The sequence below is a fragment of the Mustela nivalis genome (genome assembly GCF_964662115.1).
Source record: "Mustela nivalis genome assembly, chromosome: 17".
NCBI lineage: Eukaryota > Metazoa > Chordata > Mammalia > Carnivora > Mustelidae > Mustela > Mustela nivalis.
In genome coordinates this window covers 43147021-43170710 of record NC_139036.1, presented here as the reverse complement: position 1 = coordinate 43170710, position 23690 = coordinate 43147021, and the positions used below count along the sequence as shown (strand labels likewise).

At 46.9% G+C, this 23690-nt stretch overlaps 1 protein-coding gene and 2 long non-coding RNA genes across 3 annotated transcripts in view; 2 read left to right on the top strand and 1 right to left on the bottom strand.

The window, feature by feature from the left end:
• Positions 1-326: 326 nt before the first annotated feature.
• On the bottom strand, positions 327-12189 carry G6PC1 (glucose-6-phosphatase catalytic subunit 1). The gene is made up of 5 exons (XM_082706276.1): positions 11734-12189; positions 9015-9124; positions 6847-6952; positions 6113-6228; positions 327-3909 (listed from the first exon to the last, which is right to left on the bottom strand). Exons 1-5 carry the CDS (start codon positions 11961-11963, stop codon positions 3398-3400), a joined length of 1074 nt encoding a protein of 357 aa, XP_082562402.1. The 5' UTR covers positions 11964-12189; the 3' UTR covers positions 327-3397.
• Positions 12190-14160: 1971 nt separating this feature from the next.
• On the top strand, positions 14161-15601 carry LOC309851280. Its single transcript, XR_014304704.1, has 2 exons — positions 14161-14371; positions 15118-15601. It is a non-coding gene; the product is annotated as an uncharacterized lncRNA (long non-coding RNA).
• A 4869-nt stretch (positions 15602-20470) lies between these two features.
• Positions 20471-23690, top strand: part of LOC309851284 — a 94758-nt gene continuing 91538 nt past the window's right edge. Inside the window, exon 1 of the long non-coding RNA XR_014304712.1 lies at positions 20471-20577. This is a non-coding gene — a long non-coding RNA (uncharacterized lncRNA). The remainder of the gene's footprint in view (positions 20578-23690) is intronic.

Below are 23690 nucleotides of genomic sequence, written 5' to 3'. Positions count from 1 at the left end.
GCTCTCTGCTCAGCAGGGGGCCTGCTTCCCTTCCTCTCTCTCTGCCTGCCTCTCTGCCTACTTGTGATCTCTCTCTGTCAAATAAATAAATAAAAAATCTTAAAAAAAAAAATCCCAACACGGGACTCGATCCCAGCACCCTAGAATCATGACCTGAGCCAAAGGCAGATACTTAACTGACTGAGCCACCCAGGTGCCCCAGTACCCACAGTTCTTTGTGGTAAGTAATTCTGTCTTCTCATTTTACCTTCACTGTAGAAACAGTAAGTTACTTCCTCTCTGACCCAGATAGTCTGAGCATGACTTTTAAACTTTTTTTTTTGAAAGAAAGAAAGAGCTCAAGTTAAACTAATATGGTTATCCCTGTTCTAACAGTTATTTTATAAAACTGCCTTTGAAATATGGTGTCTTCCTACTTAGAAACTAAGACCAGCTCACTGGGAGGATCACTCAAAGTTTTATAATTCCTTCAGCCACAAGAAAACAAATTCTTTCTGGGCTGAATTTAAAGTTGTATCTGGCATCTGAAGGATGGTTTGAAACAGCCGCCAGTGTTTTTTTTTTTTTAATTTTTTAATTTTAAGGCGCTCCACACCCAGTGTGGGGCTTGAACTAAGGATGCTGAGATCCAGAGTTGCATGCTCTACCGGGCGGAGCCACCTGGAAAGAGCTGCCAGGATTACTGGCATCCATCCCCGGGAGGGGCTACGTGTGGGGGCATGTGGATTTGGGAATCAGGCTGCTTGTTTCTTTTTTTTAAGGTTTTATTTATTTATTTGACAGGCAGAAATCACAAGTAGGAAGAGAAGCAGGCAGAGAGAGGTGGAAGCAGGCTCTCCGCTGAGCAGAGAGCCCGGATGTGGGGCTCGATCCCAGGACTCTGGGATCACGATCGAGCCAAAGGCAGAGGCTTTAACCCACTGAGCCAGCCAGGTGCCCCAGGCTGCTTGGTTCTTAAACTGGCTTCCTCATTCTGGGCAAGATACCTATCCCCTCTCATTATTCATATGTAATGTCTATGGATAAATTACAGCCCCCAGCTTGGGAGAATTAAGTGAATTAGTTGTATGAATAAATCAAATGCAGAGAACAGAGCTTGGCATAGAAGAAGTACTCAGTAAATTTGATCTATTCTGTGTCCCCATAGACCTTACCAACTGCCAAGGGCAGGGGAACTACTTACTTTCTGCCAGAGTCCTATTGCGAGGAACCTGGACCTGGTCCCTGAGAACAAATTAATCATCAAGGACAGGGGTCAGGCCGGAGCAATGGGGCTCAGTTTAGACAGAACAAGACCATTCCCTTCTCCGTCTGGAAGGCCAGTAGAGTCTCCGAGGGGCTACATGGCCCCTTAAGAACCCAAATCCAGAAGGAGGACTCTACTTTCCTGAAGACATGCTTTCCAAAGTTCTGAAGGAAGTGAGCAGATGTCTTCCTAGATCCAGGGCTATGCCTTTGGAGGGGGTGTCCCCGCACCCAGGATGAAATGAATCATTTGGGGAGAAAACTTCAAGAAGTCCCTTGAGGTTTCCGTGTTGCTACGACTCGTTCTGCTTTGACTTTCTTTCTTTCTTTTTTTTTTTTTTTTTAAGATTTTATTTATTTATTTGACAGAGATCACAAGTAGGCAGAGAGGCAGGCAGAGAGAAGGAGGGTGGGGAGCAGACTGCCCGCCAAGCAGAGAGCCCAATGCGGGGCTTGATCCCAGAACCCTGATGATGACCTGAGCCGAAGGCAGAGGCTTTAACCCACTGAGACACCCAGGGGCCCCTGTTTTGACTTTCTTTAACCATAACCCCAAACCTTGCTGATACCAGCTTCCTGGATTCCAGAGTCTACCTGGTCTTTTTCTGCTGCTGTGACTTACATTCCCTGATTGCTTGGTTTGATAATGACCCTGTGTATTTGTCTTTAAGTTGCAGCTTGATCCCTTTAAGCCACTCCTGCTGACCTGTTGTGGTCTGGTAACTAATGTTCAATCTTGGCCGATGCCCTCCACACTATTTGTGCCCCCGTGGACACTTTGTAGGCCCCCCAGCTCCACGGGCACTCCTGGCCAGCCTCAGACTCTCTTTCTCCGAAGGGAAAATATAGGTACACAGAGACTAAATGATTTGTTTAGGGAAATAGAAAAAGAGCTAGAAATTTAGCCGAGCCAGAATTAGAACCTTCAGATCGAATTGCATCTAAAATACAGTAATCAGCAAGACTTCGTTCTTAAATAAAATGTTGTTTTAATAAAATACTGCACATATATATTTTCCTTTTCAAAGATGTTATGACCAGGATGGCTGGTGTGAATGGTAATATATGGTGAACTGTATAATTAGTAGTAAAAACAAGGACTTTCAAATAAATAGGCTTAAACATTCTTTTTAAGACATATTCTGCGAATCAGCTGAGACTTAAGAACAGGCAAAGGAAAGCTGGCTTTTCCTCTAAGAATGTGCTTTTGGTTGTCTTGGGATAGAGAAAGGAGTCATATTTACCCTGTAGGAATCAAAAGTAACATTGGAGTGACCTTCTGGGGAGAGGATTCCTTGCCTCTCCTGCCTTCTCCTCGCTTTTTGTCCAAGATTTCAGAGTTTAACTAAACCATACACAAGCACTGCCCCAGAGCTGCTTTTAGGCATCTCTGTATTCGACAGGATGTGGAGCCAGTGGAAAATTCTAGGGAAAGCAGAGCAGGGCTAACAAGGAGGGAGATCTAGGGTGATAGAGGAGAAATTGATTATATCTGAATGCTCTGACCCAGTACAAATCAAGGTTACTGCGGCCATTCAGGAATCCTGGTAAATGCAAAGACCTTGGATATATAACAGAAAAATATAAGAAGCAGAATCACCCCACTAATTACCCATTAATTATACTCTAAGTTGGTCCTCCACTATTAAGAGTGCCTTACCTAAAGACTCAAATATAATCAAAGCCATTTAGATATTGTATAACATAATTTACAAGATGTGCAGGATATGAAAAAGTCTTCCTTAACCCATCATCCTTCTTTCTCTGTCAAGTCCACCGCTCCTTTCTCCTTTCCCTTTTCTGTGTAAGGATGGGGACAGGTAGAAAATTCTCAGTTGAGATCCCCAACCTGGGTGGCGAGCAGGCCCTACCTGGAAGTCTCACTTTCGTGTTATCTCAAAGAAGAGCAAGTAAGTCTTCAGGGAAAAATCCAGAAGGACCCAACTCCTAACAGATAAGGCTTTCTCAACTAGCCTTATTTGCTTTCCAAAAAAAACCCCCACCCAATACAATTAGAATTGCAAAGGAGGGAGGGGTCGCCGGGCTGACTCCAGCACCTCTGGCCTCTGGGCTGGCAGAAGACCCTAGCCTCCCTCAGGGGTTGGCTTGGTCTGTAGGTAGTTGAACTTGAACTCTGCAGGCTCCGAGGCCCTTACAAAGACTTCTTGTCCGGCTGGCCCAGGACCCGGGCAAGGCAGTAAGGGATGAGGCTGACAGATGCCAGGGGCACGGCCGCACTCTTGCAGAAGGACAGGACGTAGAAGATCAGCTCCACTTGGGACGGGGGCTTCAGAGAGTCAAAGAGGTGCAGGAGAACAAGAGAGACCACGATGCAGCAGAGGCGGAACGGGAACCATTTGCTGAGCTTTCCCTTGCAGCTCTCCCTGTACATGCTGGAGTTGAGAGCCAGCCCCAGGCCGAAGAGGGTCCCCACGTTCTTGAGGAGGCTGGCGAAGGGCGTGGTGTCAATGTGGACCCATTCCGGCCGCTGGCACCATCTCTTGGCTTTTTCTAGCGTCCACAGGAGGTCTACGCCGAGCCCCTTGAGTAGCAGGTAAAATCCAATGGCAAAGCCGAACAAGAAGAAGGTGACGAGGAAGTACTTCTTGAGGCTGGCGTTGTAGATGCTCTGGATGTGGCGGAACGTTTCAGCCACAGCAATGCCTGCATGGGAGAAAGAATGGCTGTGAGAAGTAGGGAAGACTCCAGCCCTTCAGCTGTCGGGGTGGCGGGGGGTGGGTTCGGAGCCATGGATGACCTACCATCCATCCTGCCATTGTGACATTAAATCTCAGGTGCCAGATTAGAGCGTCACCTGCTTGATTCCCGTACGTAGGTGGATGGGAAGACGGAAGAGGCATGTCGCATACATTCTCTCACTGCACTCGTGCTTCCTGTCGGGGCCCTCATGTTTCTACTTGAATACCCACAGGGGTAGAGAGCTCACTCCCACTTGGGCAGCCCATTTCATCTTTGAATGAATTATCAAAAAATCTTCCTTGAGTCCCCACCGCCCCCATCCCATCTGTTGGTCTCCGTTATTTCTGTAGGAGTGAAGTTTAAATCTAGAACCTCTGTAGAAAATGCATTTGAAGACAATTATTCTCATCTCTAACCTATACCTTCTCAGGTCTTTCATGTAACATGGCTTTCAGGTTCCCTCTCAAACAGGGCACCCAGTAGGCTGCCTTACTTCTGTGGTGGTTGTGAAACCCTTAGCTCCCTTGGACTCCACACTCTTCTTGTAATGCTACTGTGTTCTGCTCTCACCCATCTCCAGGGGGGAAATTCTACAATGTCCTTAAGGTCTTCTATTCTTATATTCCAGGTCTTATATTTATTCCAGGACCTCCCACAATGTAAAGAAAGTCTTTCTTATGCTTAACCTAAGTCTTTTCAGCCAATTAAAAATGGGATCTAAGACAACACAAGTATAGTTGACCCTTGAACAACATGAGTTTGAACTAGGAGGGTCTATTTATACGCAGATTTTTTTTTTTGATGACCACAGTAGATCCCCGTAAATGTATTATCTCTTCCTGCTGATTTTCTTTCTTTCTTTTTTTTTTTTTTTTTAAGATACTATGTATTTATTTGAGAGAGAAAGTGACAGGTAGCATGAGCAGGAAGTGGGGCAAAGAGAGAAACACACTCCCCGCTGAGCAGGGAGCCCCACGTGGGGCTCAATCCCACGACTCTGAGATCAGGACCTGAGCCAGAGGCAGACTCTTAACTAACTGAGGCACTCAGGTACCCCTGCTCCTGATGATTTTCTTTTTTTTTTTTTTTTTAAAGATTTTATTTATTTATTTGACAGAGAGAGATCACAAGCAGGCAGAGAGCAGGCAGCGAGAGAGGAGGAAGCAGGCTCCCTGCTGAGCAGAGAGCCGGATGTGGGGCTCGATCCCAGGACCCTGAGATCATGACCTGAGCCAAAGGCAGAGGCTTACCCCACTGAGCCACCCAGGCGCCCCTCCTGATGATTATCTGAATAACATTTTCTTTCTCTCGCTTGCTTTATTGTAAGAATACAGGGTATAATACAAATAATATACAAAATATGTGTTAATTGACTGTTTATGTTATCGGTAAGGCTTCCAGCTAACACTAGGCTATTCGTAGGTAAGTTTTGGGAGAGTCAGAGGTATATGTGGATTTTCGAGTGCATAGAGGGTCAGTGCTTCTAACCCCTGTGTTGTTCAGTTATCAACTGTATTCAAAACTCTGGTCCTATAAGAAAGACCAATGGTGGGTTTGAAAATTGATTTACCCAAATAAAGAGCTTTTCTAGGACCCTGTTCATTTGTTAAATTTGGTAGATTCCCTTAAAACTAAACTAAGGACCAGGGTGCCTGGGTGGCTCAGTCAGTTAGGCATCCCACTCTTGATTTCAGCTCAGGTCATGATCTCAGGATCCTGAGCTTGAACCCCATATCTGGCTTCATTCTCAGTGCAGAGTCTGTCTGAGGTTTTTACCCCCTCTCCCTCTGCCCTTTCCCCACTCTCTCTCTAAATAAAGAAATAAAATCTTAAAAAACAAAACAACAAAACAAAACCCAAAAACAGAACCAGGGGCAGTTTCAGCTGAAGATCAGTAAGAGATAAAGAATATGAAAAGGAAATTTCCAGCTAATTCAATTGAGTAAATGAACTTGATGTATTGCAACTTTTCTGAAACACTTTGAATTGCGTAGATCTGGGCACTCCTGTAGAAATGAAGAGTTTCCAGACCCTTCCCATTCAGCCCGCTGAAACGCTAACAACACTGATGACACCCAGAGCACGAGTGGCATGCTGGGATTTTGTCCCAGCTGCGGAGACATGGGATAGGAGGGGCAGGAAGGGAGAAAGCCAGAGCAGCTGATACCTGACAGGACTCCGGCAACAACCTGATGGGGAAAATGAGCGGCGAGGTAGATTCGGGACAGACAGACGTTCAGCTGCACGGCCCAGAATCCCAACCACAAAGCGACGTTCAAGCACCTGCAAGAGGAGAGGCGGTCAGAACAGCACCCGGGTACGTACGCATCCCTTAGCGAGGACAGCTCTGGAAGGAACGCCAGAGCCTGGCCAACCGAGGCGCTGTCCGAAGAATTTTTATAAATTCGAAGCCCATACTCCAAAGCTCGGAGATGCCCGTGTCACGTGGTGAACGCTTGCACCCGTGAACATTAAGCTCCCCTATTTTACGTCTGTGATAATTAACCATTTGCACAGTGGCCGTGTGCTCAGAACTCTGTAGTAGGAATGTCTTATGTGCCTTTGTTTTTCAACCTGGACAAGGCGACTCTTTGGTTGGTGTAGAAGTGGGTTTTTATTTAAACCCTGCCAGTAGGACGCTGTCTGATCTTGAGAAGTCCCCATTACCGGGTTGGGCCTTGTTTCCTTATCTGTAAAGGGAGGAGTTGGGCTTGTAGGTCCCTTCCAGCCCTGACATCCTGTGACCTTCATGCTTGCCCTCAGCAGAAATGCCACCACTCGGCTCACTACCAGCCCAAGGCGGGGTGGGCCAGTGGTGTGGAATGTAGGGAAGTGGTATGTCCATTCACAGAGACAGTCACCTCCTGCCCTCCACGCCAGTCCCCAGTGCTGAGTTCTTACCGAAATCTGTAGGTTGGTTTTTTCTTCCCCCGGAAGATAGCCAGGGTGGATGTGACCATCACATAGTATACACCCGCTGTGCCCATGGCATGACCAGAGGGACTCCCTAAAGGGTAGGGAAGAGAGGAATGGATGAACTAAAGGTAAAAAGTCTCCACCTAGGGGCGCCTGGGGGCCTCTGTCATTATGCGTCTGCCTTTGGCTCAGGTCATGATCCCAGGGTCCTGGGATCGAGCCCCACATCAGGCTCCCTGTTCAGTAGGAAACCTGCTTTTCCCTCTCACTCTCCCTCTGCCCCTGTTTAGTGTTCACTCTCTTGATGTCTCTCTCTGTCAAATAAATAAAATCTTAAGTCTCGGGACGCCTGGGTGGCTCAGTTTGTTGAGCGGCTGCCTTCGGCTCAGGTCATGATCCCAGTGTCCTGGGATCGAGTCCCACATCCAGCTCCTTGCTCGGCAGGGAGCCTGCTTCTCCTTCTGACTCTGCCTGCCACTCTGTCTGCCTGTGCTCTCTCTCTCTCTGACAAATAAATTAAAAAAAAAAAAAGTCTCCATCTGGGACACTGCTAGGGCATGTCCTCTATCCATCATCCATCCACCCACCCACCCATATTTCTGTCCAACTATCCATCCAACTCTCTGTCCATCCACCACCCATCTTTCCAGCCTTTCATCCATCCATCCACAAATCCTGCCATCCACCCATTCATCCCTTTAGTCATTTATCAAACAAATATCTAGGGGCGCCTGGGTGGCTCCATTAGTTAAGCGTCTGATTTCAGCTCAGGTCATGATCCCAGGGTCCTGGGATTGAGCCCCTCATGGGGCTCCTGCTCAGTGGGGAGCCTGCTTCTCCCTCTCTCTCTGTCGCGCCCCCTGCTTGTGCTCCATCTTTCTGACAAACTGGGTTCCTCCCACATTCAACACATGGACTCTTGCATGCTAATCTACATCTGAGTCGGCTTGCCAGGGCATCCCAGAGATAACGCCTTGCCTTTCCTTTTCTCTTCTTCCTCCCCCTCCTCCTCCTCCTTTGCTCCTTCTTCCTCCTCTCCTCCTCCTCCTAGTCATCTTCCTCTTTTTCTAAAATCCTTTATCTTTTACTCATGAAATATGAATGTGTATATTGTGTGCGCGCGTGCGCACGCACACACACACACCATTCAAACTTCAGCTGCACAAGGACAGCAATCTTTGTCTCTTTTATTCACTAAAGGTACTCCAAGTACTTAGAACAATGTCTGGCATCGTGTAGGTGCTCAATAAATAAAACTTAAATAAAATGAAATTTAAAAAAATTTAAATAAATAAATAAATAAATAAAGTGAATGAATATGCTCTGAAGTGAGCAAAGGGTTTGCAAGAAGAAATAACTAAGGGCCATGCCCTAGTTTGGGAGTTAGGGATGGGTCCCTGAGGAAGGGATGCTGGCACCAAGACTTAAGGGTGAGTGAAGCGGTTGGATAGTCCATTGCCTACCAAAAAAGGAAATCTAATCTATCATTGGATTGTATAAGAACTGTTTGTTTGTGTCTAGTAAAGCACAAACATGGGGTGCCTGGGTGGCTCAGTGGGTTAAAGCCTCTGCCTTCAGCTCAGGTCATGATCTCAGGGTTCTGGGATGGAGCCCTGCCTTGGGCTCTCTGCTCCGCGGGGAGCCTGCTTCCTTCTCTCTCTCTGCCTGCCTTTCTGCCTACTTATGATCTCTGTCGAATGAATAAATAGAATCTTAAAAAAAAAAAAAAAAGCACAAACATGGCGTGGGATTGGACAGTCGGTTCAGGAAGATACCTCTACTTGGCCGGTCCTTGGGGAAGAACAAGCCAGGGGCTTAGCCTTCTCCTGCTTTCCCTCCCCGGACGAAGGGCCACAATGCCATTACTCTCATGAGCCCTTTGCCTATAAGAATACCCTTGCCTCTCTGGACTAGCCATTCAGGTTCTGGAAACATTAGGCAGATTTCTAAATCAGCAGAGATGTGCTCTTCAGGGGGCCTCCTTGAATTAAATTAACATGGAGTTGTACCCAACTGAAGACTGACTAAAGCTTGAAGGAGCGGTCCTCCTCCTGTCCCCTCAAAGACAGCTTCGTCTACACTGACTGCTGAGAGGTGGCCACAGTGAGCAAGGTCCACCCAGCTTCTGTCTCTACCGGGGCGGGGACTCTCACCTGGTCCAGTCTCGCAGGTGACTGGAAACTGCTTTATCAGCGGCACAGAGGTGTTGCGGTAGTAATCTGTGTCCATGACCCACCAGTATGGACGCTGTCCAAACAGAATCCTATAGAAAAGCAGAACCAGCATCTGGAGTTACTGAAGGAACGCTTTTGCCTGAAGCCCACACCTTGGGGAAAAGGGAGTAGTGTGAGAAGATTCATGTGATCTGAAACAGAAAACTATTAGCTTTGGCTGCCTCCAAGAAGGGGAATGGGGTGGCTGGTGAGTGGTAGGGGAGGGAGACTTATCCTGGTACATCCTTTATATAACGTTTGAATTTGGAATGACTCGAAAGTAGTATTTACTCAAACAGAAATAAACCCGAGATCCTAAAAATCCATATTAATGGAAGCTCTGTGACTTTTTTTTAAACCCCAGGAAGAACTGGTCCAGGAAGGACACATACAGAACTACAGTTTGCGGGACGCCTGGGTGGCTCAGTGGGTTAAGTCTCTGCCTTCGGCTCAGGTCGTGATCTCAGGGTCCTGGGATGGAGCCCTGCATCGGGCTCTCTGCTCAGCGGGGAGCCTGCTTCCCACTCTCTCTGCCTGCCTCTCTGCCTACTTGTGATCTCTGTCAAATAAATAAGTAAATAAAATCTTAAAAAAAAAAAAAAGAACCACAGTTTGCACCTTGGACTTGCAAATCCTGCCAGGTCCCTATGCTCTTCCGCCAGGTCTCGGGGAGTCCTGGAGTTCCCCCCACATCAGATAATGTGCCTGGACCCCAGGGACAGTCATCCTCAGGAGATGTGGTCTCCTTGCCATAAGAATTGCTCTCTGTAAGGACAGAGATAGTTTCAGGCACTACTTTGTATTCTCTATGCCTTGGAAGAGGGTACAGCCCAGACAAACCACTTCCCCTTTATTATTATTATTTATTTATTTATTTTTAAGAGAGAGAGAGAGATCACAAGTAGGCAGAGAGGCAGGCAGAGAGAGAGGGGGAAGCATGCTTCCCAATGAGCAGAGAGCCCCATTCAGGGCTTGATCCCAGGACCCTGAGATCATGACCTGAGCCAAAGGCAGAGGCTTACTTAACCCACTGAGCCACCCAGGTGCCCCAAACCACTTCCCTTTTAAAAGTACTAGATAAAGCACTAGATATGCTTTTCACTGTGGAAACAGGTGTCAAGGTTCAGCCCCTCCAGGACTTGAATAGTGATTTTTCACCGACATCAGAGATAGCCACTAACTCTGACCTCTGCCAACTCAAGAGAAAATCCATGGTCCTTCAACTGAGATCAGATGTTTAAAATAACCCTTTACCTGTTTACTTTTTAGGGTCATGCTGCTGAATAGGGGTATTACAGACAGCATTTAGTTCTTCAACCTCTCAACAGAGGTTTCAGAATCAATTGATACACGTTGGTCCTCTCAACGCCATGACAAATTTTTTTTGGATACTAAAAGACATTTATTGTTTATGGCCAAAGAATATTAGACCTAGAAGCATCTTCTGAATCACTTGACAGTAAACATAGATAGTTTAGGGATGGTAAAGGTCTTAGCTGGCCCAAGCTCTTTATTTTCTAGATGTGGAAATAGAAGCCAAACCAGTCACATGCTGGAGTCAACTGGTACTGGCCAACCATTGTAAAAGATATAGGATTTTTGCAAGCATGACCCATCAGTAGATTGAAAGTGACCCCAAAGATGGAAAAATTGACAAATGCTAAAATTAGGACTACCACCTGCCCCCTGAGACAGTCAGTTCATCAGCATTGACTATAACCTAGTCCTTAAGAACCTTGCCTCTGAAATCAGCCTGCCTGGGCTTCAGTGCTGCCTCTGCCCGTTGACCACCATGTTGATCGAGTTGTGGTCACTTATCTCAATGCCTCTGTCTCTTCATCTGTTATATTGTAGCAACAACCCCACAGCAAAGCTCTTGGCACATGGCCTAGTACCTATTAAAAGCTCAATAAATGTTAACTAGAATTATTATTAAGGTCCCAGAGATAACCTAAGTTTACAGATTATAAAACAGAAACTCAGAGAGTGGCTTTGATTTGCCCAGGATGTAAAGCTGGTGGGTGGCTGAACGAGGGCTGGAGCCCAGTTCTCTGGGTTGCTTCTCATTTTTCCATCCAATGGATTTTTTTTTTTTAAGATTTTATTTATTTACTTGACAGACAGAGATCACAAGTGGGAAGAGAGGCAGGCAGAGAGAGAGGAGGGGAAGCAGGTTCCCTGATGAGCAGGGAGCCCGATGCAGGGCTCGATCCCAGGACTCTGGGATCATGATCTGAGCCGAAGGCAGAGGCTTTAACCCTCTGAGCCACCCAGGCGCCCCATCGATGCCATGGATTTTTAAGTTACCAACACGTTTCCTGTTTTCATACACCATCTTTCATCCATCTATCTTTATGTTACCAATCCTGCTTCAAAGTAATAAAACTGTACTTCTTCGCTTATAAGCTATACATCAGCCTTTTCACTAAGTCGAACAGCTGGCCTTCCATCCACATGAAATAGCCTTGCCTGCGTCTTCAACTCATGGACAGGGTTTTCTCTGTCTTCCCTCTTTAAGTGGATGATCCAAAGTCGGGAGGGGAGTAGCCCGTGGCTTCCCGAATAGCACGGAGAAGGCAACTTCCAATGGACAGACATTTCCAGAGAGAGTGCCAGCCTCTTCCCTTGCCGATCTCCTCTCTGTCTGGCTCTTACTCACCACTTAAAGACGAGGTTGAGCCAGTCTCCAATCACCGCTACCCAGAGGAGCTTGATGCCTACAGCTTCACGGAGATGGAACCAGATGGGGAAGAGGACATAGAAGGCATTTCTGAGGTCTGCGATCATGGACACCAAGATGAACCAATCCTGAGAGTCCTGGTAATTCACCTGGAGGTAGTGCGTTGACTGGATCCCAAAGTCATGAAGGGCATTCATTCCTTGCTCCATCCTCACTCCTGACGCCTCGGGCAGCCTTCAGCTGAGCCCTTGCTGCGATGACGGACTTGGTGGTGATTGCTCTTCTATCAGCCCGCGCCTTGCCCCTGTTTTTATACACCCTGGATCTGCCCTGCAGGTCAACCCAGCCCTGATCTTTGGACTCAAAAACCACTTTTGTCTAAAATCTATTGATCAAAGGTGCATCACCGGTAGGTTGATGCAAACATGTCCGGGGTGATTTACGTAAAATAGAAAAACGGGCACACGAAAACAGCCTGATCTGCCATGTACTCGGCCAGGCCAATTATTAACTTTGGCATGCTGCTTGGTAGAGCAAGGGCTGCCCTCTGGCTCCGAAGCCAGCCCAGGGACCCAGGACAGAGTCTACAACTGCCCTGGTTCTTGCAGAGACTTCCTGTCTGCAACTGCACTTATTTGAAGACAAAGACAAGTCTTGGTGCTTTAGCTATCATGTTTTAAGAATATTCCTTTTATAATGTGGTAAGTTCTATCGTCCGGGGAACCATCACCTTGCTGGGCCTCTTTTATCTGCAGAGGGATCTCTGAAGGGCCCCCTGGTCTGGGAGTTCAAACCCTCTTCCCAGGGTTGTCTCGGTAGCTCTTACGGCCAGGAAATAATCATCTTTGAATGCACTGATTAATTCACTTAATGTCCTTCAGGTCGGGACCTTTGGGGTTTTAACAGACAAGTTTAACAAGCAGTAGAATGAATGTGTGTTCATGCAAAAACAATGTGCTGACTATGTAGTTCTTCGTAAAAACACCAGCACGCTGGTGACTGGGGACTCCGGAAAGGGCTTCCGTATTTTTTTTTTTAATGCTTTTGAATGTAGCTAATATACAATGTTGCATCAGTTTCAGGTGTATAATATAGCAGTTGGACATCTCTACACATTGTGCTATGCTTGTCACCATGCAACGTCACCATGCAACGTCACCATGCAACACTGTTTCAATACCATTGACTGTTTTCCCTGCATTGTACCTTTCATCATGGTGACTTATTCATCCCATGAGGTCTGGAAACCTGTATCTTCCACTCTCCTTCCCCCATTTTGCCCCTCCTCCCCCCTTCTTTCCCTCTGGCAACCATCAGTTTATTCTCTGTATTTATTGGTTTGATTCTGCTTTTCGTGTTTATTCATTTTGTTTGTTTGTTTGTTTGTTTTAGATTCCACATATAAGTGAAATCGTGTGATCTTTGTCTTTCTTAGTCTGACTTATTTCACTCAACATAATCCCTCCTGGGTCCATCTGTGTTGTCACAAATGACAAAACCCTCATCCTTTTTTATGGTTGAGTAATATTCCTGTGTGTGTGTGTGTGTGTGTGTACACGTGTGTGTGTGTGTGTGTCTATTCTTATCTCTATATGGACACACCATCTATTCTTTATCCATTTATCTATGGATAGATGGTTTGTTTGCTTCCATATCTTGGCTATTGTAAATAACACTGCAATAAACAGAAGAATGTATATATCTTTTCGAACTAGTGTTTTTGTTTTCTTTGGGTAAATGCCCAGAAGTAGATTACTGGGTAATACAGTAGTTCTAATTTTTAAAAAGATTTTATTTATTGATTTGAGAGAGAGAGTGAGCAGGGGAGCAGCAGAGGGAGAGGGAGAAGCAGACTCCTTGCTAAGCAGGGAGCCTACCATGGGGCTAGATCCTCAGGACTACAAAATCATGACCTGAGCCAAAGGCAGACGCTTAATCGACTGAGCCACCCAGATGCTCCTGATGTTTCTATTTTTAATTTTTTGAGGAAACTCCATACTGTTTTCCACAGTGATTCTACTAATTCACATTCTCACCAACATTTCATGAGAGATCCTTCTTCACCTGTTATTTCTTGTCGTTTTGATTTTAGCCATTCTCACAGGTGTACAGTGATATATATATTTTTAAAAATATTTATTTATTAAGTAAACTCTAAACCCAACACAGGGATTGATCTCACAACCCTGAGATCAAGAGTCATATGCTCCTCTGACTGAGCCAGCCAGGCACCCATGTAAGGTGATATTTTATTATGGTTTTAATTTGCATCTCCCTGAGGGGTTTGCGCTTTCTTTCATTTGTATTTGGAGATTTTATATATATCTATATATCTAATCTCCAGGAAGTCAATGCAGTGGACTTCCTGGAGACTAGATATATAAAGGACAAGGAATAAATAGAAGTAACAGAAACTAAGTTACGAGAAACAATGTTGCCCGCTTTCCTACACGAGGAGAAATCATCCTGTAGCCATGCAGAGACCAAAGCCTCACACACCTGGGTCACCTAGACCTCTGAAGGGAGCTGGGGGTGGAATCAGGTCACGGACTGACATTTTCAAAGATCAGAGCTTGTTGGAATAGAGTTTTTCAAAACCTGCTTGGATTTTCCATCGGTAAGTCCATATTGCCTTGTAAGGAGTGGACTGGGGACAAGGAAAAGAAACTCAGAGCTAATGAGTGGGTAGCAAAGGTTGACAACATTCCATGCTGGAAATGATTACAATGTCATCCAGGAGGTATGACCTGGAGTCTCACCCCTACCTCCCCTGGGCCCCCACCCACTCAAGCTGATTCCAAATGCCCTTCACCACATTGTCTCTGCTGGTCCAAGCAACCCCATCTCCCCACTTCTAGGCTAGAGAGCTGCTAATGGTGGGGGTGCTGCCGGGGAGGCTTGTGGTTGGCAGGGTTGTGGAGGGCGGGGCAGTGTTCTGCATTGTCAGGACTGCAAGAGCACGGGTAGGAGGCCCCGACCAAAAAGATGGCCCCTTCCCTCTACTAGATAAGCCCTCCTCAAAAGTATTCAGTAACTATTGTGGTGATCTCTGGGGACTGGAGCTTTTATGGTCTGGGGTGAGTCGAGGGTGAACAGAGCAGATCCTTTGACGAAATATCCCGAGGCCACTGTCTAGGTCTCCACCATGTGCTCAGTAGGTGGGGAGCCGGTGGAGAGCCCTATCTTCTGGAAGAACCGCAGGGAGAGGGTTCATGTTGATAGAGACACATGATGGGGCTGATAACCCGTTCTGGGCATAGTGGGCAGCCTTCTGGCAGGCTGCCCTCCGGGGAGGGGGACCCTCTTGGGGCAACTGTGTACATCACGAGACCATTTACTGATCTTTACCTTTCTACCCTCCAGTTCCATTCTGCCGCCTCCAGCAAATTTTTATCGTGTGCAGAAAAGAATGAGGCCCCAAAGGACCCGAGTCTGTTAGAAAGCTGAAGAGAGAAAATTAGAGTTCTCAGATCCTCAAAGGACTTGTATTTGAGGTGAATCAAAGGTATTTGAGGTGAATACTGTGGACAAAGCATGGGAGTTGCTAGAGATTTGGGTGAGGATCCACTCACTTAGAGACGTGTCTCCCAGAGGCAGGGTTCCACCATTTCCCCCAAATCCTGTCAGCTTCCCCTTCAAGAAGTTTTCCAGTTTAACTCAACAAACATTTCCTGAACAAAGCGCCTCGCCCAACTCCCTGAGGATTCAACGTTAAACCCCCATGTTCTCAGGGACCTTGACAATGGAGTGGGGTTGAGAGGCCAGGCCTTCGACAGTTAGGTCAAGTGGACCTTTAAATTATACTTAATAATAAAATAATAAATAATAAAATAAATTTAAAGCAGAACTTTAAATTAAAGCTGAATCCATTTGTCCAAATATAAATGACTTCTTTTTTATTTTGTCCTCAGTGGAGATGACTCAAGACTTACTAATGCCCTCTGGGGAGATGAAGTCTGGGAAGCAATGAAAATGGAAAATTATAGAGCCCCCCCCCTTTTTTTGACAGGTACACTAGCTGGGCACTCCTCGGGCACTTTCTCCACAAACAGAAACTCAAAGGCTTGGGGCTCTTGGTTTGGGAGGAACATTAAGGAACATTAAGGAAAGGGGCCAGAAAGTACAGTCTGGTCTGTTATTAAGTAAGCACAGCTGGTTCCAGTGTCCTGGCACCTCCTTCTCCAAGAACAAGTTTGACTCACTCACTTGAACAAGTTTATTTGCCGACAGGAAAGTGAGGAGGAAAAGGAGCCAGAATTTGCCGCACACCTCATCCAAAAATTGCATTTCTTAGCAAAAAGGAATTCTGACTTCACCTGCAGCCACATCCTCTGTTCTGGGTGGGGCTCTGGGTGCTGCTGAAGGAGCTGCCTTGCCTTGCTCCGCTGTCATCCCTGGAGAGGGTCTTGCCTGCGCAGGAAAGCAGGCATGCAAAACCCAGCTTGGATCTGGGGCTTTGAGCAGAGCAGATTTCTCCAAAGGATGACAGCTGAAACGTACAAGATACAGTTTTACTTTTTTATTTTTTTAAATTTCTTTATTTGCTTTGTTTTCTTTTTTCCTACCTAGTGATCAGTGGGGGTAAGGTGCTCGGGGGTAGACAGTAGACACTGGCTGGATAGACGACCGTCACCTTTTTGATGAGTGACCCTGTTGATTTTTTTTTTTTTTTTTAGATTTTATTTATTTACTTGACAGACAGGGATCACAAGTAGGTAGAGAGGCAGGCAGAGAGAGATGGTGAAGCAGACTTCCTGCAGAGCAGAGAGCCCGATGTGGGGCTCGATCCCAGGACCCTGAGATCATGACCTGAGCTGAAGGCAGAGGCTTTAGCCCACTGAGCTACCCAGGCGCCCCCCTGTTGATTTTTTACAAAAACAGATTGGGGAAAGCAGGTGGAGGGAGAGTTGGGTTAATCATTGTTAGCCGGTGAAAATGGCTGACTTATCGCTGGCGTGGTGAGAAAGTTCAGCTTCAGGACCTTGAACTGTGCATCTATTGACCAGGTGGGGGGAGCGTGGTTCATGTCTCAGGATGGGCTGGACATTTTGTCCACAGAAAAACCCCAGAGGGCATTTGCTTCACTGTCAACAGTGAACAGCGGCCTGCTCACTACCTTCTCCTTACGCTCCAGAGTCTGCCTTCTACCAACATCAGGTGGAGGATGGAAACTTTGACAGGAAGCATGGACCGGCCATCCTTTGCCTGCCCCCGCCCCCCCATCTTCCTTGCTGTCCTCCCTAGAGAAGCTGTTGTTCCCTCCAGAGAATATCCTGATTCCACACATGGTCAACCAGTCCCCTCCCCACCAGATGGTAGACAGTTCTCCTGCTCCACGTCAACCCTTGGGCAATGCCAAATCATGTGAGCCCTCAGGACACATTCTTGCTGTCAAATTTCATCCTTCCTGCCAGGAGTTAAACTTTGTCCACGGTGCACTGCAGAGGCAGAGGCACGGGAAGTAAGTCTCCAATATAGTGGTTGGAACCGTGTGCAAAAAGCTCATTTTCCCCTTCCTTCTGGTCTGTACCCCGGAGGCAAAGAGGGGCTATCCAAGGTGAGACAGGAAATGTGACTCAAGCTAAAGATGCCATCCCTTTCTTGCTTCAAGGCTTCTTTGAAATTCTTTGAAAGAATTGGGACCGAGGAACAAGAAGGGAAACTAAGTCCTGCATCTGCCAGAGCTCAGCCCGGTGGGAGGTGGAGTGAGGTGGGGTCTGCCGGGGCGGGGGGTGGTGGTGGTGGTGGTGGTGGTGGTGGTGGTGGTAGAGGTGGGTGTGGGACAGAAGGAGGGTCTTGATTTCCCTTAGAAGATTCTCAGAGACACCCTCAGGCCTCCCGCGGGCAGCCCCGAAGACCACCCCTCCCCCGCTGCTATCACCAGGATTTAACAGGAAAATAAAAGATTACAAGGGAAGATGAAAGAGCTGTGTGACCTTGGCTGAGTCACTACAGTCGTCTGGGTTTGACTTTTGTCAACAGTTTTGAGGAGACTTGGTGACCGCCACCTTTCGTCCTGTGTTAACATTCCCGAGTCTTTGGTGCTCCCTTGAAAAGGAGTTCCCATGACGTGGTTCCTGACTTTTAATGACCCAACAGAAGTCAATGATTCATTATTGCTAGAAGGAGAAGATAAATGTGTTCATATCTTCTTCATTAAAATATTTTCCAAAGTCCTGTAGTTATGGAGCACCTGGCAGGCTCAGTTGGTGGGGAGGTGGGCTCTTGATCTCAGGGGTGGATCTGAGCCCTACACTGGGTATAGAGATTACTTTATTTTTTATTTTTATTTTTTTAAAGACTTTACTTATTTGTCAGAGAGAGTGAGCGAGAGCGAGCACAAGCAGACAGAGTGGAAGGCAGAGTCAGACAGAGAAGCAGGCTCCCTGTGGAGCAAGGAGCCCGATATGGGACTCGATCCCAGGACGCTGGGATCATGACCTGAGCCGAAGGCAGCTGCCCAACCAACTGAGCCACCCAGGCGTCCCTAGAGATTACTTAAAAAAAAAAAAAAAAAAGGCGGGACGCCTGGGTGGCTCAGTTGGTTAAGCGGCTGCCTTTGACTCAGGTCATGATCCCAGCGTCCTGGGATCGAGTTCCACATCAGGCTCCTTGCTCGGCAGGGAGCCTGCTTCTCCCTCTGCCTCTAGCCTGCCACTCTGTCTGCCTGTGCTTGCGCTCTCTCTCTGACAAATAAATAAAATCTTTAAAAAAAAAAAAAAAGGCAACATAGTCACATAGTTTTTAAAAATTCAGAGTTCAGGGCGCCTGGATGGCTCAGTGGGTTAAGCCTCTGCCTTCGGCTCAGGTCGTGATCTCAGGGTCCTGGGATCGAGCCCCATGTGGGGCTCTCTGCTCAGCGGGGAGCCTGCTTCCTCCTCTCTCTCTGCCTACTTGTGATCTCTGTCTGTCAAATAAATAAAATAAAATCTTTTTTAAAAATAAATAATATAAAAGTAAAAATTCAGAGTTCAAAGGAATATTCAGTGAAGCTGGTTTTTCCTCCCACCTCTGGGCAACTTCCAGATACCAGTGTGCAGCCCAGAGCTGCCAGGCAAAAGGGGTCCAAGAAGCCCTCTGGGGGTCTCCAGTAGAGGGGAGCTCCCTGCACAGACCCTGGAAGCCAGCCCAGATGGAGACTGGAGGAGGGGGCAGTTCCCCCTTCTCTTCCCCCCTCTCTTTCTCCCCCAGCTCTGCCCTGCAGTCTTTTAATCAACTCTTTCCTTAATGGCCGGAGCGTTTTTGTCCCAACCAAAACACCACGCTGCACAGCCAGTTATGAGCCCTTCCCTCTTCCGGAGCACAGCTGGGGGGAGATAATTAGGAAATCAGTAGTCTTAGACCCTTTGAGCCCACACCTTACCCCCTCTGAGAATTCCCCAATGAGGACCACAATGCAGAGAAAGAGGAAGAGGCCTGGAATTGTCCTGAAAACAAACAGTGAGGTTTCCCTGCCCCCCAAACCCCACCCCCAAGCCTGCAAAGGGCCAAGGAACTATTCTGAGCTATGAAAACACGGCAGGGCTCTGCTAGGAAGTAAACAGCCGTCTGTCCCGCCAACGCCTGTCTCCCTGGACACAAGTCCTGACACTGCTGGATCTCCGGCCAGCAGGCAGGAGACAGAGGGAGAAAGGCAAGGAGAGTCTTGCATGCCTCCCTCCTCTAGGATGAAAGGGAAAGACAGTGTTTGCTCTATTTTTAGGAGTTTAAAGATTTCCTTTACTATAGTAGGGCTGAAGTGGAAGGAGGGTGGCACTGGAGTCCCGGAAGTTCAGGGGATCTCTCCAACCTTGAATTCCAGAAAGCAGGACGCCTGCTGCTCCCTCCTCAGCCCGGTGCAACTTCTGTCTCCTCTGCTCTACTGGGAAGTCCGCATGACCTTCTCACTGTCATATCTGCTGATTGCCCTTTTCTCATCCTTCTTCCTTGATCTTTTGGCCACATCTGGCACTTCTGACAGCTATTTTGAAGGGTTTGCCCTCCTTGTATTCAGGGTTGCTCCAGCAAGCTCTCCCCTCCTCTCCTCTCTCCTCTTCCTCCTCCCATGGCATGATGTTGGACACGGCTTGGACACCACTTGGGTGTCCCACACATTCCTCAAATCCACGAGTTCCTTCCAGACCTGTTCCTCCTCTGGACTTTCTTGCTTTGTATACACCTCTCTTCTTCCTCCATCCTTTAGGCACTGAGCCTGGCAACCTTTGAGTCATCCTCGATGCTGCCTCATTGGGTTCTGATCATATATTTTCTATTCTTGCTGCTCCTTGTCAATCTCTCTGCCTAGACCTGCTAGTCAGTCCCTTATTGAATGATCTCCTACTTCCCTTCTTGCTGACGGCCCAAGTCCTCCAATAGACTGCTGGCAAAACAGTCTTCTTACAATACAGTTCTTCTCACTGGTCACCTAAAAAATATCCAGAGGCTCCCCATTGCCTCCAGAATGAAGTTCAAATTCAAGCTGACTCACAATCAGACCCCAGGTGATCTTTCTAGCCTTATGTTTCCAATCTCTCCTTCATGGACCCCTCACTCTAGTTCTATATTAGATGTTTTGGATTTCCCTGATATACCTTAGTTTTCCTAAATTTGCTCTTCCCTTCACCTGGAATACAATTTTCCCCATCCCCTCATGTCCAGATTATTTTTTTTTTAAGATTTTATTTATTTATTTGACAGAGAGAGATCACAAGCAGACAGAGAGGCAGGCAGAGAGGACGAAGCAGGCTCCCCGCTGAGCAGAGAGCCCGATGCGGGACTCGATCCCAGGACCCCGAGATCATGACCTGAGCCGAAGGCAGTGGCTTAACCCACTGAGCCACCCAGGTGCCCCAGATTATTATTTTTTTAATTAACATATATTATTAGCCCCAGGAGTACAGGTCTGTGAATCTCCAGGTTTACATACTTCACAACACTCACTGTAGCACATACCTTCTCCAATGTCCATAACCCAACCATCCTCTCCCTAACCCCTACCCCCTTCGTGTCCAGATTCTAACCATGTTCAGGGGCAAACTAATAAAGCCTTTCCAACCCACTGAAGCTCACTGTAAAGGAATAAACTGACCTGAATCCCCTAGCACTTCACTGTTCTGATCTTGGGGCACTCCTCATGTTCAAACCTTGCATTACAGTTGTTTTTCCTATGTCTCAACATTTTTCCCTGCTGTTCTGAGCCCTGGGGGCCATGAAAACATTTCTTCCAGCTTTCAGAACTGTTTATCATGGTAGCCTATGTAGATGGCTGTGACAGTTCTCAACGCGGCCCCCTGTCCTTTTGCACTGTGACTTTGCCTGTCTTCCTAGCAACTTGTGAAGTTTACATATCCATCCCTTGACCCTGGGCTTGATCTCAAGCCTTGGCTCGGAAAGCCTCCGTTCACTAGGGCTATCCTTTTGGGGCTGGGCCACAAAGGGGAAAAGTCAAGGCCGGTCTGCTGAGACTCACTGCTGTAACATGTGACCTGATGGCCAGCTCCAGTCACCAGACATGCGAGTGACACCAAATGACACCATCCAGCTCCATTTCTACTGCCAGAGATCTGTGGCTGTGTGAGTGATCCTGGGTGATTCCGGCAGAAGAACTTCCCATCTGAGCCCAGCCCCGATAGCTGACCTATGGAACAAAAAAATGATTTCCTGTTTTAAGTCATTAAGTTTCAGGGTGATTTTTTTTGTTTCGTTTGTTTTTTGTTTTTTGTTTTTTTTCCAGGGCGGGTTTTTATGAAGTAGCAAAAGTGCCCAGGAGATGCTGGTTAATGAACTATGAAATATTGGCTAGTATTCATTGAGCACTTACTATACGTCAAGAACTGGTTTTGGAAAATTACATGGATTATCTCATTGAATCCTCATAAAAATTCTAAGGTAAATCTTATTACTGTCCCCATCTTACAGGTGTGGAAAGTGAGCTACAAAGAAGTTAAATAAATTCCTAAGGGTGACATTTGCCAGAACCAAACGTCAGCAATCTGGCTCTAGAAACCCCACCACGAACACTATGCCATGTTGTGGAATGAGGAAAACGTGAACTCATTGGGGATGTTGCCTCACAAACACCTTTCCCATGTGCATGCCCCATGCTAGAGCATTTGGGGGGCCAATACTCAGCCTCTGCCTCTAACTCTCCCACCCCATGCTTCTTGGGGTCCCTCCCAGGCTCTGGACCTCTCCTGTCTGTATCAGGAAAAGCCCAGTGTGGGGAACTGATTTCAGATCTGCCAATGTTCACCTACTCAGAAACCTTCTGTGCCATCTCCCCCTCTTTCTGTGACCTTTGCTGGGTAATGGTTCCAGCGGTGCAGGTCTCATCTGGAGAGGGAATGCTCAGGCTCAGCGCAGCAGTGTCGCCCTTTGGCCCCATGTCCTGGCCTAACCTGTACAGCCTGGGTGATTTTTCACTTGACATTCTGGGGATTTCTTAGATCTTCCTTTCAGAGGTAGTCAAAAAGGAAAAACTGGATATGAAATATCTTCTTATAAAACAGAGAATTACTTGACTATAGCAATAGTTATTGTTTGTTCAAATTTCAACAAAGATGTATTTAAGCACCTGTAATGGGCATTGTGGGTCACCCATAATGCTAGGCACCAGGCCAGTAAGGCCAACAGGACATGGGTCTTGCCCCAGAGAGCTCAGTCTCAGATGGGGAGCAAAGGGAGAATACATGGAGACAGTGAACTAGAATTCAGCACTGAACCTCTTTGAAGGGTTCTGTCCAAAGTACCAAGGGAACAGGGAGAACAAAGCAACTAGGTTTGCTCAGGGAGTGCTATTCGAGGATGAATAAATGCAGGAAGGAGTAAGGGAGGAGGAAGAGGGAAGAACCAGAGTAAGGAAGGAGGGGGTACGGAGGCGCGAGTGGATGGGAATGGAGTGGGGAAGGCCACATGGTTGGAGCATTTGGAGTGTGGGACATCAGGATGGCAGGGGGTGATGAAACTGATTTATGAATGATCCCATATGTCTGGCAGAGAGTAAGGAGCTCTTAGGATTTATTTTCACTTTTATTCTTTTAGAGAGGGAGACAGAGAAAGCGCAGGTACACGCAAGCTGGGCTGGAGAGGCAGAGCTTAAGCAAGCTTAAGATTCCATCCAGTGTGGAGCCTGATGTGGGGCTCCATCTCACAATGCTGATATCATGACCTGAGCCAAAATCAAGAGTCGGATCCTTAACCAACTGAACCACCCAGGCGCCCCCAAGGAGCTCTGGCGTTCAGCAGGCCAAGGAAAAACTGTAGGAGGAGAAAGGAAGGAAGGTGAGAATTTGCTCACACTGAGTTTCTGCTGTGGAAGTTAGATGTGAAGTCTAGGCAAGGCTAGGTGGGTTGTAGCAGGAGAGTCTGGCTGATATCTCCAGGGCACCCCATGATGGTTTCTTGGTGAATTCACCATAGTCCAAGGGAGGGACCTAAGTTAGAAACCAGATTCATCAGATCACCCAGGGAGATCATCTTTCAGGAAGATCTAAATTCACCAAAAGAACAATTGCAGGTGAATCTTCATTTATGGTAACTGTCAAAGCAAAAAAATTTTTAACAGAATATCAATTAGTTCATGTATATAAGAGATATAATTGACTTGCCCATTTTCCTTCCATGACCAAGGTGTGATGGGAAGCTGGCTCAAGGAGCTGGGAATCAGAATCAGAAGTTGATCATGGGCTATGTTTGACAGTGTCTCATGCCTCCAACCAAGTGGCTAATGTGCCTCCAGGGCTGGACATGCCCAGGCTTGAGCTGGCTTCTCTGCTCTAGACGTGGTCAGATTATCCCACTGGGTTGGATTCACTAATGCTCCTTTCCTGCACCTTCTTATTTTTTTTTTTAAGATTTTATTTATTTATTTGACAGAGATCACCCCAGGTGCCCCTACTGCACCTTCTGATGAACATATTATTTATATATTTTAGACACATTCTTTGTAGATCTTTGTA